Here is a 13,129-nt window from a genome sequence, read left to right on the forward strand (position 1 = left end):
TCCCCAGCGGCGGCTGCAGGCTCCCTTGTCAGCACTAGTGAGCGCTGTAGCAGCGGCGCTGGCCCGGAGCCAGACCCTGCTGCCCCCTGGGGTTCGGCGGACCCCGCGCTCCCCCCAATCCTCGGTGCCATGGCTCATGAAACCGAAAGGGCTGAAATAGCGGAAAAAGCTCCCTGGGCGGCAGTCAGTCCGACAGCGGTCCGAGCACCTGCTGTTTGCCAGACACTGTGCCAGGCGCCAAGCCCCGCCCAGAGCCCCCGTCCTAACGAGGGCCAGGGAGAAAGGAGGTGGGAGCGCCCGAGGCAGGGGGGGAGGGGGCTCAGCTCCAGGCAGTGGGAGGGAATAGCAGGGGGCACAGGCAGAGTCCCAGGCTCCCCCGACAGGGGGCGCACTCAGCTCCCCTTTCTCTCCACCCCGGGGCCTGACTCATCCAGCCGCGGCTCCTCCCCCGTCTGTCTGCCCGCCAGCTCTCTCGGAGGGTCTGGCCCTGTGCAGGCCGCCCGCTGTGGGCAGGGCAGGGGCAGGGGCCTGGGTCACCCGAGGAGGGCAGTGCGCCACAGGGGGGCAGGGGCTCACTCACCCACTGCTTCCGAGCATGGTTTCTCCTCTTAAAGTACAAAATGAGCTTCTTCCGCATCGCTTGGTTTCTGCAGGGAGAGAAAAGCCCAATTTGATTCCTGGGCCGGCACATCCTCGTCACCCCCGCGCCTCCCCTCGGGGACCCCGAGACGGGGCCAGGGAGCCCCAAGTGCCAGGAGTTTCTGGACACTGAGAGGCGAAGGCCGAGAGACTCCAAGGAATCCTGTATTTTAAGCACCGACTGTGTGCCTGACGTGGCCCGAGGCCTGGCGGGGACAGCCAAGGTGGGGAAGGGGGAAGGTGTGTCAGGAGAAGGGCACAGCCTGGGCAAAGGCTAGAGATGGGAACACTGTGCTCCGGAAACAAGAAGCGCGAGGAGCTGGTCCGGCTGAGTCCAGAGACTAGGAGGCAATGCGCTCTGAAAAGGGGCCTTGGGGAGCCTGCGGATCAGAGTGAGCCTCTGAAGCTTCTTGAGCAGGGCAGCCAAGGGGTCTGGGCTCTGAGAGAGCCAGGGATGGCCCACAGGCGGAGGAGCAGCTGAAGATGTGACTGGACGGAGTTTAACCAACACAACGAGCAGCTTTCTACTGGGTGGAGGATGGAGGGGAAGCCAGGAGGGGAGTAAGACCAGAGGCTGAGAGAGAAAAGGAAATGGGCCGCAGGGCCCTCCCTGCAGCCTCCCCGGCCTCCCCAGGCCTGCCCTGCAGCCTCCCCGGCCTCCCCAGGCCTGCCCTGCAGCCTCCCCGGCCTCCCCAGGCCCGCCCTGCAGCCTCTCTGGCCTCTCTGGGCCCTCCCTGCAGCCTCCCCAGGCCTCTCTGGGCCCTCCCTGCAGCCTCCCCGGCCTCCCCAGGCCCGCCCTGCAGCCTCCCCAGGCCTCTCTGGGCCCTCCCTGCAGCCTCCCCGGCCTCCCCAGGCCCGCCCTGCAGCCTCCCCGGCCTCCCCAGGCCTGCCCTGCAGCCTCCCCGGCCTCCCCAGGCCCGCCCTGCAGCCTCTCTGGCCTCTCTGGGCCCGCCAGGTCCACCCTACAGCCTCCCCGGCCTCTCCAGGCCGCCTCTGCTCACACCAGCAGAGACGTTGGCTCGCCCCAGTCTGGTACTCTCGCAGAGGCTCGAGCCAGGCCGGGACCACGGACCTGAGCAAGGCGCCCAAGAGGAGAAGAGGGCCATCCATCCAATGACTGCACAGGACGGAGGAGAGCCAGCCGGCGCTTCTGGGGCCCGCCGAGGGCAGGGCTGAGCAGGGCCAGAAACCAGGACGGGGAGGATAAACCCCCAGCCGTGTCCCCAGATCTGGCAGAAATCTGCTTCAAGATCCTTCTCATTTTCTACTCACAAATCAGCGGTGTGAAAACCACTGACAAGAAAAATCCACTTACACACACACACACACACACACACACACAATCACACACATACAATCACACACAATCACAGACACATTATCACACACATACAATCACACACTCACACTCACCCCTCCCCCAGCCCGCCTTGGTCCTGCCAGGTGAGGTCCTGCAGGCCCCGGGCCAGACCCCCAGAGCCAGTCTTCTTCCTGAGCTGCAGCTTTTTTCCTCCTTTCAGCCCTGGTCACAAGGAAGGGGGGGGGGGGCAGGCCAGACCCTTCACAGCAGGAGGGCCCAGAAAGCTCCATGTCGGGGAGGTGAGGGGGGCAGGAGCCCAGCCCCCAGGGGGTGGGGGGGGTGGGGAGAGGATTGGACAGAATCACTGACACAACCCGGACTGCCTCCAGCTCTGTAAGCGGGAGCAGGGATTCATTCAGAAATGAAGATGATGCTAAAAAGAGGGTGTGGCTGGCATTAAGCTTTTTCCCTGCAGGAGGGTTCTCAGGCGCTCCCTTGGGGCACAGCGAGGGGCAGCTGGTGCAGGGGCCTCGGCCTAGCGGAGAAGGAAGAGAAAGGAGGCCGGGGAGGCCGGGCAGGGGCCCACTGCCCTGTGGGGACGGAACGGCTTGTGCTCCCGCGTCCTGGGCTGCGCCCGGCATGGACAGCCCCACCGGAGCCCCGTCTCAGGGCCCTTTTCTTTTCGCCCCGTCTCGGGGCTCTCGGTTCTCGCCCCACCCCCTGCACCTCCTCGTTATCCTGCCTCGCTCCTCCTCGCCCCTCTGATCCCCCCAGGAACCCTGATTTGATTATCTTGCAGGAAGCGAGAATTTTTGCCTAGATTGTCGGTCCTGGGGACACAGTTAATGAACTGATAACAGACAACATTTTGTCTTTTAATTAGGAGCGGGAGGTGTCAGATGAGCGCCCTGTCCCCGGCCTGGCATCTTCTCCCTCCTCCGCTGCCCTCAGTGACTAACCCTCCCCCACCCTGTTTGCCCCATGGGCCTCTGAAGCATCAGCTATCCTGGAACTCTGCTCCCGGAAAGGAGGCTCCCGTCTCCCCGACCGCCGGAGGGGCCGCCCGGGAGCATTACTCAGGAGGTCCAGGTGGCCTGCGTCTCCAAGGGGGGCAGGAGCACCCAGGCGGACACCTCCTGAGGCCTCAGCAAGTGTGCCCCGGCTCAAAGGGGGCCCAGAGCTGCCCAGGACTGGACCCGCCCCGCAGAGAAGAAGCAGGACCTCCCCCACTGGACACTAAAGAAAGAAGTCACTCGAAGCAGGAGCGACCGCCCTGGAAGCCCAGACGAGGCTGGGTCAGGGAGCCTCCCCCCGATCCCACCCTGCTCACCGCAGCCCCCACTGAGGGGGCCAAGGAAGGCAGTGCAGGAGGGGCAGGCCAGGCCCTTCACAGCAGGCGGGCCCAGAAAGCTGCGGGGCCGCCGAGGCTGCCCAGCAAGTCCCGTGTCGGGGAGCCGAGCATCGGCCCTGCACTAACGGCTGCTGACTGGTCCTGCCTCCCCCCAGGAGCTGAACCTCCAAAAGTCTGGCCTGGCGGGGTGGTCTGGGCCAGGCGGCCCCCAGGCCAGACTGCACGCCTCCATCCTTGCTCACCTGTGGCCTGAAGACCAGGCAATGTGCCAAGGGTCACGCCAGGATGAAGTGAGGGACGGGACTCGAACCTCCTGACCGATCTACCCACCCCCCAGCTTGGCCACTGAACCACATCAGAAAGCACCCAAGAGAATCTGGTAGAAACTGTAGACCCTGCCCCCCTCCCCCTCCCCAAGGACCCTGGCCCCAGACCAGGCCCAGCCCGGGGGGGAGGGGGTCAATGAGGCTCGGCCTGGCAACGCAGACACTCCAGATACTTACATTTTAATGTTTTCATGATATTGCCTGGTGTCCGAGGGCTGGTTGTACAAGGGCTGGAATAAATGAGAAGGGACAGAGGTCAACGCTGACACAGCTCCCGGGGCTCCCTCCCTGCGGGCGCACTGCTGCCCAGCCCCCCAACCTCAGTTCCCGGTGAGGGGCTGGGGATGCAAAAGGAAGGCAGACCCCAGCCCCAGCCCTGGGGGAGTGTGCGTGTGAGTGTGACAGTGACTGATAGTGTGACTATGTGTGATTGTGTGTGACAGTGACTGATAGTGTGACTATGTGTGATTGTGTGTGACAGTGACTGATACTGTGACTGTGTGTGTGACAGTGACTGATAGTGTGACTATGTGATTGTGTGTGTGATAGTGACTGATAGTGTGACTGTGTGTGATTGACTGTGTGATTGTGTGTGTGATAGTGACTGATAGTGTGACTGTGTGTATGACTGACAGTGTGACTGTGTGTGTGACAGTGACTGATATGACTGTGTGTGATAGTGACTGATAGTGTGATTGTGTGTGTGACAGTGATTGATAGTGTGACTGTGTGATTGTGTGTGTGACAGAGATTGATAGTGTGACTGTGTGATTGTGTGTGTGATAGTGACTGATAGTGTGACTGTGTGTGATTGTGTGTGTGATAGTGACTGATAGTGTGACTGTGTGTATGACTGACAGTGTGACTGTGTGTGTGACAGTGACTGATATGACTGTGTGTGATAGTGACTGATAGTGTGACTGTGTGTGATAGTGACTGATAGTGTGATTGTGTGTGTGACAGTGATTGATAGTGTGACTGTGTGATTGTGTGTGTGACAGAGATTGATAGTGTGACTGTGTGATTGTGTGTGTGATAGTGACTGATAGTGTGACTGTGTGTGATTGTGTGTGTGATAGTGACTGATAGTGTGACTGTGTGTATGACTGACAGTGTGACTGTGTGTGTGACAGTGACTGATATGACTGTGTGTGATAGTGACTGATAGTGTGACTGTGTGTGATAGTGACTGATAGTGTGATTGTGTGTGTGACAGTGATTGATAGTGTGACTGTGTGATTTTGTGTGTGATAGTGACTGATAGTGTGACTGTGTGTGATTGTGTGTGTGATAGTGACTGATAGTGTGATTGTGTGTGATTGTGTGTGTGATAGTGACTGATAGTGTGATTGTGTGTGTGACAGATTGATAGTGTGACTGTGTGATTGTGTGTGTGATAGTGACTGATAGTGTGACTGTGTGTGATTGTGTGTGTGATAGTGACTGATAGTGTGACTGTGTGTATGACTGACAGTGTGACTGTGTGTGTGACAGTGACTGATATGACTGTGTGTGATAGTGACTGATAGTGTGATTGTGTGTGTGACAGTGATTGATAGTGTGACTGTGTGATTGTGTGTGTGACAGTGATTGATAGTGTGACTGTGTGATTGTGTGTGTGACAGTGATTGATAGTGTGACTGTGTGATTGTGTGACAGTGATTGATAGTGTGACTGTGTGGTTGTGTGTGTGATAGTGACTGATAGTGTGACTGTGTATGACTGACAGTGTGACTGTGTGTGTGACAGTGACTGATATGACTGTGTGTGATAGTGACTGATAGTGTGACTGTGTGTGATAGTGACTGATAGTGTGATTGTGTGTGTGACAGTGATTGATAGTGTGACTGTGTGATTTTGTGTGTGATAGTGACTGATAGTGTGACTGTGTGTGATTGTGTGTGTGATAGTGACTGATAGTGTGATTGTGTGTGATTGTGTGTGTGATAGTGACTGATAGTGTGATTGTGTGTGTGACAGATTGATAGTGTGACTGTGTGATTGTGTGTGTGATAGTGACTGATAGTGTGACTGTGTGTGATTGTGTGTGTGATAGTGACTGATAGTGTGACTGTGTGTATGACTGACAGTGTGACTGTGTGTGTGACAGTGACTGATATGACTGTGTGTGATAGTGACTGATAGTGTGATTGTGTGTGTGACAGTGATTGATAGTGTGACTGTGTGATTGTGTGTGTGACAGTGATTGATAGTGTGACTGTGTGTGTGTGTGATAGTGACTGATAGTGTGACTGTGTGTATGACTGACTGACAGTGTGACTATGTGTGTGTGACAGTGACTGATAATATGACTGTGTGTGACAGTGACTGACAGTGTGACTGTGTGACTGTGTGAGTGATAGTGACTGATAGAGTGACTGTGTGTGTATATGACTGACTGACAGTGTGACTGTGTGTGATTGTGACAGTGACTGACAGTGTGACTGTGTGTGTGTGTGTACACACACTGTTCCCCCACAGACACGCATCACAAGCACACACACACACACTCTTGGTTCCTGGGCTCGAACCCCAGCCCCTGGGAGGAAGGGCCCCTGCTCTGGCCGGCTGCAGCCCCTTGGTCTCTGGCTCTGGGGGGAGAGGGGGAACCAACTGAATGAGCGCTGATGGAGCCGTGTGTGAGTGACAGGCCCGTGCTCAGGGCTGGGGATGCAGACTAGACGGCCCACCACCTGCCCTCTCGGCTCCCGCCTCCGGGGCCCCTCCAAAGCCTGAGGGGGGCTCCCGCCAGCTTCGGCCTCCCTGCCCACTACTGCCTGCTTTGGGGGGGAGGAAGGGAGGCCTCCAGGCTCCTGCCGGGCTCCAGACGGACAATAAGAGAAGGACCTTCTCCCTCCCCGTGACTGCCCTCGATGCCCTCCATCCATCTCCCTCGGCCCCCGGGGCCCCAAGTGCACGGAGACCCAGGCCTGGCCCGTCCTCCCCCCTTCTCCAGCCTGGCTCCGCCGGGCCCCTGCCTGCCCTCCCCCAGACACCTACAAGGCCCCCCACCCTCAGCCTCGCCCCCTCTCTCTCCCGGGAAGGATGTCTTCACTCTGCATTTCCTCCCTCCCACCCACTCCTCAGTCCTGGCAGTCTGGCTTCCCACCACCCACACATGGGAAACTGCTCTCCAAGGTTACCGTGATCCCTTCTTGGCGAAGTCCCACCCCCGGCAGGGCGGTCTGTGCCCCTCCTCTCTCCCTTCCCAGGCCCCTTGGCCACCTCACGCTTGGTGGGGGGGAGGCTCCCCAGGGCCTCTCCCCGCTGAGCAGCACCCACAGGTCCCCACAGCTCCCCGCTCATCCCCAGCCGACGGCCCACTGGAATCCTCCCACCTTCCGCTTTGTGGGGGGCCAGAGAACAGGCCCCGCTCTTAGGGGTCCCCCCCCAAGCCTGATCAAGTGGCTTAAGCACGACCAGGATGGAACATGCTTGGCCACAGCCCAGGACTTCTGGGGGAGGGGCGGGGGCAGGGAGGGAGAACCCGGGCCAGGACCTAGGCCAAGGGGAACACTGACAAGGGTCTCCGCAGCTGCTGCGGCCAGGGCCTGGTGCTCCCCTCCCCCGGAGGCAGGAGAAGGGGGAGCATTCACAGCCTTTCAAGGCACTGTCAGAGCGACGCATATGGGATCCCAGAAGGGACAGACAAGGAAACTGAGACCCAGGTCGTCGTCCGGCCAGCGAGGGCCCAAGCTGGGCTCCTCCCCTCCAGCCCGCCCTCCGGCGCAGTCTGAGCCATCGGGAGCCCCCACCGCGGGCTGGACCCTGGAACCCCAAGCGTAGAAACGCAGCAACTGCAGCCACAAAGAGGCTTAGATTCAAGGGGGAAATCAGACGGGCCCTATCTGTGAAGCCCTTGGCAGGGGCCTGGCACATGGGAGGAGACACAGGAACATGCCCAGGGTGGGAGGAGGGGGGGCTGGAGCAGAAAGCCCCCCACAGGGGGAGCGCTTCAAAGCCAGAGCAGCCTTGGGCTTTCAGTCCAGAGGGTGGGGCCCGAGACCTCCCTGTCCCCCCCCTTCCTCCTGGGTCCGAGCCCTGGAGGTCTGAGTGACTGTACACATCCCCCCCCCACTGCCACACTGATGGCTTTGGCCCGGCCTGCACTGCGGCTTGACCACAGGGACGCCATCCACCAGCGCTCCTCATGTGACTGAAACGTGCCCTGAGCCAAGCGGTGGCTGTGGGTGCTGATGGGGGGGGCCCAGAGGAGGCCGCCAAGGGCTGAGGGGGCAGCAGCCCTGGGCCAGGGCACACAGGCGGAGGCCGGCTGGGCCCAGTCCCTACATCCCTTTGGCTCTCACGTCTGAGATGGAAGCCGAGGCAAATCCCTTTGTGTCTGCCTCAATTGTCTCATCTGCAAAATGGGGAATCATACCTCCCGGCAATCTGTGTGTGTGACTCTGTGTGTGTGTATGTGTGTGTGTGTGTGTGTGTGTGTGTGTGTGTGTGTGTGTGTGTGTGTGTGTGTGACTGTGTGTGTGAGAGAGACTGTGTGTGTGACTATATGTGTGACTGTGTGTGAGAGACTGTGTGTGTGACTGTGTGTGAGAGAGACTGTGTGTGTGTGATTGTGTGTGTGTGACTGTGTGTGAGAGAGACTGTGTGTGTGTGATTGTGTGTGTGTGTTGACTGTGTGTGTGACAGTGTGTGTGAGAGAGACTGTGTGTGACTGTGTATGTGTGTGACTGTGTATGTGTATGTGTGTATGGTATGTGTGTTGACTGTGTGTGTGTGTGACTGTGTATGTGTGTGTGAGTGTGTGTATGACTGTGTGTGTGAGACTGTGTATGTGTGATTGTGTGTGTGAGTGTGTGTGTGACTGTGTGTGACTGTGTGTGACTATGTGTGAGAGACTGTGTGTGTGACTGTGTGTGTGACTATGTGTGTGTGTGAGACTGTGTGTGACTGTGTGTGTGACTATCTGTGTGAGACTGTGTGTGTGTGTATGTGACTGTGTGAGAGACTGTGTGTGTGAGACTGTGTGTGTGACTATCTGTGTGAGACTGTGTGTGTGTATGTGACTGTGTGAGAGACTGTGTGTGTGAGACTGAGTATGTGTGTGACTGTGTGTGTGACTATGTGTGTGTGTGAGACTGTGTGTGTGAGAGACTGTGTGTGACTGTGTGTGTGACTATGTGTGTGAGACTGTGTGTGTGACTATCTGTGTGAGACTGTGTGTGTGTATGTGACTGTGTGAGAGAGACTGAGTATGTGTGTGACTGTGTGTGTGACTATGTGTGTGAGACTGTGTGTGTGACTATCTGTGTGAGACTGTGTGTGTGACTGTGTGTGTGACTGTGTGTGAGACTGTGTGTGTGTGACTGTGTGTGTGACTATGTGTGTGAGACTGTGTGTGTGACTATCTGTGTGAGACTGTGTGTGTGTGTGACTGTGTGAGAGACTGTGTGTGTGAGACTGAGTATGTGTGTGACTGTGTGTGTGACTATGTGTGTGAGACTGTGTGTGTGAGAGACTGTGTGTGACTGTGTGTGTGACTATGTGTGTGAGACTGTGTGTGTGACTATCTGTGTGAGACTGTGTGTGTGTGTGACTGTGTGAGAGACTGTGTGTGAGACTGAGTATGTGTGTGACTGTGTGTGTGACTATGTGTGTCTGTGAGACTGTGTGTGTGAGAGACTGTGTGTGACTGTGTGTGTGACTATGTGTGTGAGACTGTGTGTGTGACTATCTGTGTGAGACTGTGTGTGTGTGTGACTGTGTGAGAGACTGTGTGTGAGACTGAGTATGTGTGTGACTGTGTGTGTGACTATGTGTGTCTGTGAGACTGTGTGTGTGAGAGACTGTGTGTGACTGTGTGTGTGACTATGTGTGTGAGACTGTGTGTGTGACTATCTGTGTGAGACTGTGTGTGTGTATGTGACTGTGTGAGAGAGACTGAGTATGTGTGTGACTGTGTGTGTGACTATGTGTGTGTGAGACTGTGTGTGTGAGAGACTGTGTGTGACTGTGTGTGTGATTATGTGTGTGTGACTGTGTGTGTGACTATCTGTGTGAGACTGTGTGTGTGTATGTGACTGTGTGAGAGAGACTGAGTATGTGTGTGACTGTGTGTGTGACTATGTGTGTGAGACTGTGTGTGTGACTGTGTGTGTGACTGTGTGTGAGACTGTGTGTGTGTGTGACTGTGTGTGACTATGTGTGTGAGACTGTGTGTGTGACTATCTGTGTGAGACTGTGTGTGTGTGTGACTGTGTGAGAGACTGTGTGTGTGAGACTGAGTATGTGTGTGACTGTGTGTGTGACTGTGTGTGTGAGACTGTGTGTGTGAGAGACTGTGTGTGACTGTGTGTGTGACTATGTGTGTGAGACTGTGTACAGTGTGACTATCTGTGTGAGACTGTGTGTGTATGTGACTGTGTGAGAGACTGTGTGTGAGACTGAGTATGTGTGTGACTGTGTGTGTGACTATGTGTGTGTGTGAGACTGTGTGTGTGAGAGACTGTGTGTGACTGTGTGTGTGACTATGTGTGTGACTATCTGTGTGAGACTGTGTGTGTGTATGTGACTGTGTGAGAGAGACTGAGTATGTGTGTGACTGTGTGTGTGACTATGTGTGTGTGAGACTGTGTGTGTGAGAGACTGTGTGTGACTGTGTGTGTGATTATGTGTGTGTGACTGTGTGTGTGACTATCTGTGTGAGACTGTGTGTGTGTATGTGACTGTGTGAGAGAGACTGAGTATGTGTGTGACTGTGTGTGTGACTATGTGTGTGAGACTGTGTGTGTGACTGTGTGTGTGACTGTGTGTGAGACTGTGTGTGTGTGTGACTGTGTGTGACTATGTGTGTGAGACTGTGTGTGTGACTATCTGTGTGAGACTGTGTGTGTGTGTGACTGTGTGAGAGACTGTGTGTGTGAGACTGAGTATGTGTGTGACTGTGTGTGTGACTGTGTGTGTGAGACTGTGTGTGTGAGAGACTGTGTGTGACTGTGTGTGTGACTATGTGTGTGAGACTGTGTACAGTGTGACTATCTGTGTGAGACTGTGTGTGTATGTGACTGTGTGAGAGACTGTGTGTGAGACTGAGTATGTGTGTGACTGTGTGTGTGACTATGTGTGTGTGTGAGACTGTGTGTGTGAGAGACTGTGTGTGACTGTGTGTGTGACTATCTGTGTGAGACTGTGTGTGTGTATGTGACTGTGTGAGAGAGACTGAGTATGTGTGTGACTGTGTGTGTGACTATGTGTGTGAGACTGTGTGTGTGACTATCTGTGTGAGACTGTGTGTGTGTGAGACTGTGTGTGTGACTGTGTGTGTGACTATCTGTGTGAGACTGCGTGTGTGTGTGTCTGCCACTGTGCACTCATCGCCTTGGCTATGGACAGAATGGCCCAGGATCTCTCTACACAGACCCCGAGTCTCTGGGAACGAGGGGCAACATGGAGGCTCTCTTTGGAGGCGATCCAAGGCAGGGAGGGGGCTGGGGGCCCCAGGAAGGCCCCTTGTCAGCCCAGCCCCTCGGGGTCCTCACTGCGAGGTGCCCATCCCCGGGCGCACAGGGTGGGAAGGCAGCCAGCCTCTTCTGGCACACACCCCGACCGGGGGACCCTGGGCTGCCCACCTTCCTTCCCCGCTGTCAAAGCCACCCCAGGAGGGGAGACTGGGGGTCCAGGGCCCAGCTGCACGGCTCGCTTAGAGGTGAAGCAACAAGAGCTAGAAAAGTCACTGGGGTTTCAGCCACTCCTGCCCCCTGAAGTCCAGGTGACCCCTCTGGCCCATGCCCCACCATGACGGAGACCCTCCTTGATGCCTCCGGCACCTACTGCAAAGGTCCCGGGGACCCTCCTGAGCTGTCTGCCAGTCTTGGGTGAGATCCTGTGCTGGGGCACGTCCCCATGGGCATCAAGGAGGCAGTGCGCTCGTGCCCGGGCCCTCAGAGCTGCCGCTCCCTGCCACGTTCCCTCACGCTCCGGGTTTGGAGAGAACGACCGTTTCTCTCTTGCATTAATAATTACTGAATTAGGACCAAATGCTCCCCTTTTTCTACTTCCTCACCCAGGAATCAGACGGGTGGGAAATCTTGGGCAAAGGCTAAGGCTCCTGGAAGACAAACACTTTGTTTTGGTCCTTGGACTCCTCCCCCCCCAGTGTCAGACTCTGAGTAACTGGCTTAGTCGGGTCTCCCTCAGGGGTCTTCACACAACGTCCATCCCCAGCCCCTCTGGGCCCCCACCCACACAGACCGGGAGCAAAGCCCTCTACACGGGCCATAGCCTTGGCTCTCCAGAAACCCCCCCAGGAGGGGCTGTTCTATGGATCTATCCCCATTCTGTGGATGAGGAAACTGAGGCAGAGGGGAAATGACTCACACAGCAAGCAAGTGCCGAAGACTGGATTTGAACCCAGGTCCAGGGCTCCAGCCTAACACTCCCTAACACTCTATGCCTGGTGCACAGTAGGACTACACGATATCGTGATCAGTGACCATTAGTGACTCCAGCACTTCAGGCCACAAGTTCCAGGCACTGCAGCTGATGCTCCCACGGGCAAATGCCCAGAGTCCCCCGCTTCCCAGCAAGGAGCACACATGGTGGCCCCACCCCCTGACTGGGGCCTCCCTGCCCATCCCGAGGCTGGCACCGCTCTCCAAGGGCACTAACAAGAGGCCTCGGAGGCCCCAGCCCGGCCAGGGGACAGAGGGCGTGGCGCAATCCCTGGGGCTCCCCTCTCTGGGTGCAGACGACTTCTGGGGCTCCCTCTCCCGACACCCCCAGGCCGAGCTCAGGCTCGCTCCCGCTCGGGGCAGGGGTTAGCGAGTGGCTTCCTCGGGCCCTCCCTCCCTGGGTGCCGCTCAAAGGGGGTCCGTCCTGATGCCCCTCCCTGGGCTCTCTCCCGCTGGTAATGCGCGCAGCGGGAATGGGGGCGCCAGAAACATCACTCCCACGCTCAAGGCCCGTGGGCCCAAATCCCTATGTATGGCAGCCTTGCCGCCCCCAGTGCTCCCGGGGCTAACTGCCTCCCTCCTGACCACAGGGAATCTCTTCACATTTCCCGGCTTAAAACACACACTCACTCACCCGGCCTCAGCCCCGGCCCCCGCCCCGCGGCCATGCTCCCCCTTACCAGCTCCACTTGAGGGCCTAGGCCTTCCAGGATCCTGTGGGCAGCTTCTGCTTTCTTCTGTGGAAGGGGGAGAGGAGAGAGAAATAAAGAAACAGGTTCGGAACAGGGCCAAGGCCGTCCCGCCCGTCCCCTCCCTCACCTCAGCTCAGCAGCCTCACTGCCCCACTCCAACCCCCCCCCCAAGCCCTCCTCTCTCTATGGCGGTCCCTGTGCTCTTCAGTCACCCCAATCCCTCTGCAGAAGTCACCTGACCCAACCGCCTGCTCTCAACCCCATGCTCCCTGGGGAGAAGCCGGGCTCCCTTGGCATCCTGCTGAGCGTAGCTCGGCCTCTCCCTCTGCCCGGCCTGGCCCCAGCTCAGCTCCCGAGGGGGCGCTCATGCGCTTAATACCGGGCAGCTCAGCGCCCGGCTCAGTCCTCCC

General features: G+C 57.4%; 1 protein-coding gene across 1 annotated transcript in view; it reads right to left on the minus strand.

The window, feature by feature from the left end:
• Positions 1–13,129, minus strand: part of NCOR2 (nuclear receptor corepressor 2) — a 208,674-nt gene that overhangs the window by 122,182 nt on the left and 73,363 nt on the right. The window contains 3 exon segments of the mRNA XM_074299344.1: positions 581–647; positions 3,794–3,846; positions 12,708–12,764. Of these exon segments, the coding sequence (XP_074155445.1) occupies positions 581–647; positions 3,794–3,846; positions 12,708–12,764 (177 nt within the window).

The sequence above is a fragment of the Sminthopsis crassicaudata genome, chromosome 1, assembly GCF_048593235.1.
Source record: "Sminthopsis crassicaudata isolate SCR6 chromosome 1, ASM4859323v1, whole genome shotgun sequence".
Lineage (NCBI taxonomy): Eukaryota > Metazoa > Chordata > Mammalia > Dasyuromorphia > Dasyuridae > Sminthopsis > Sminthopsis crassicaudata.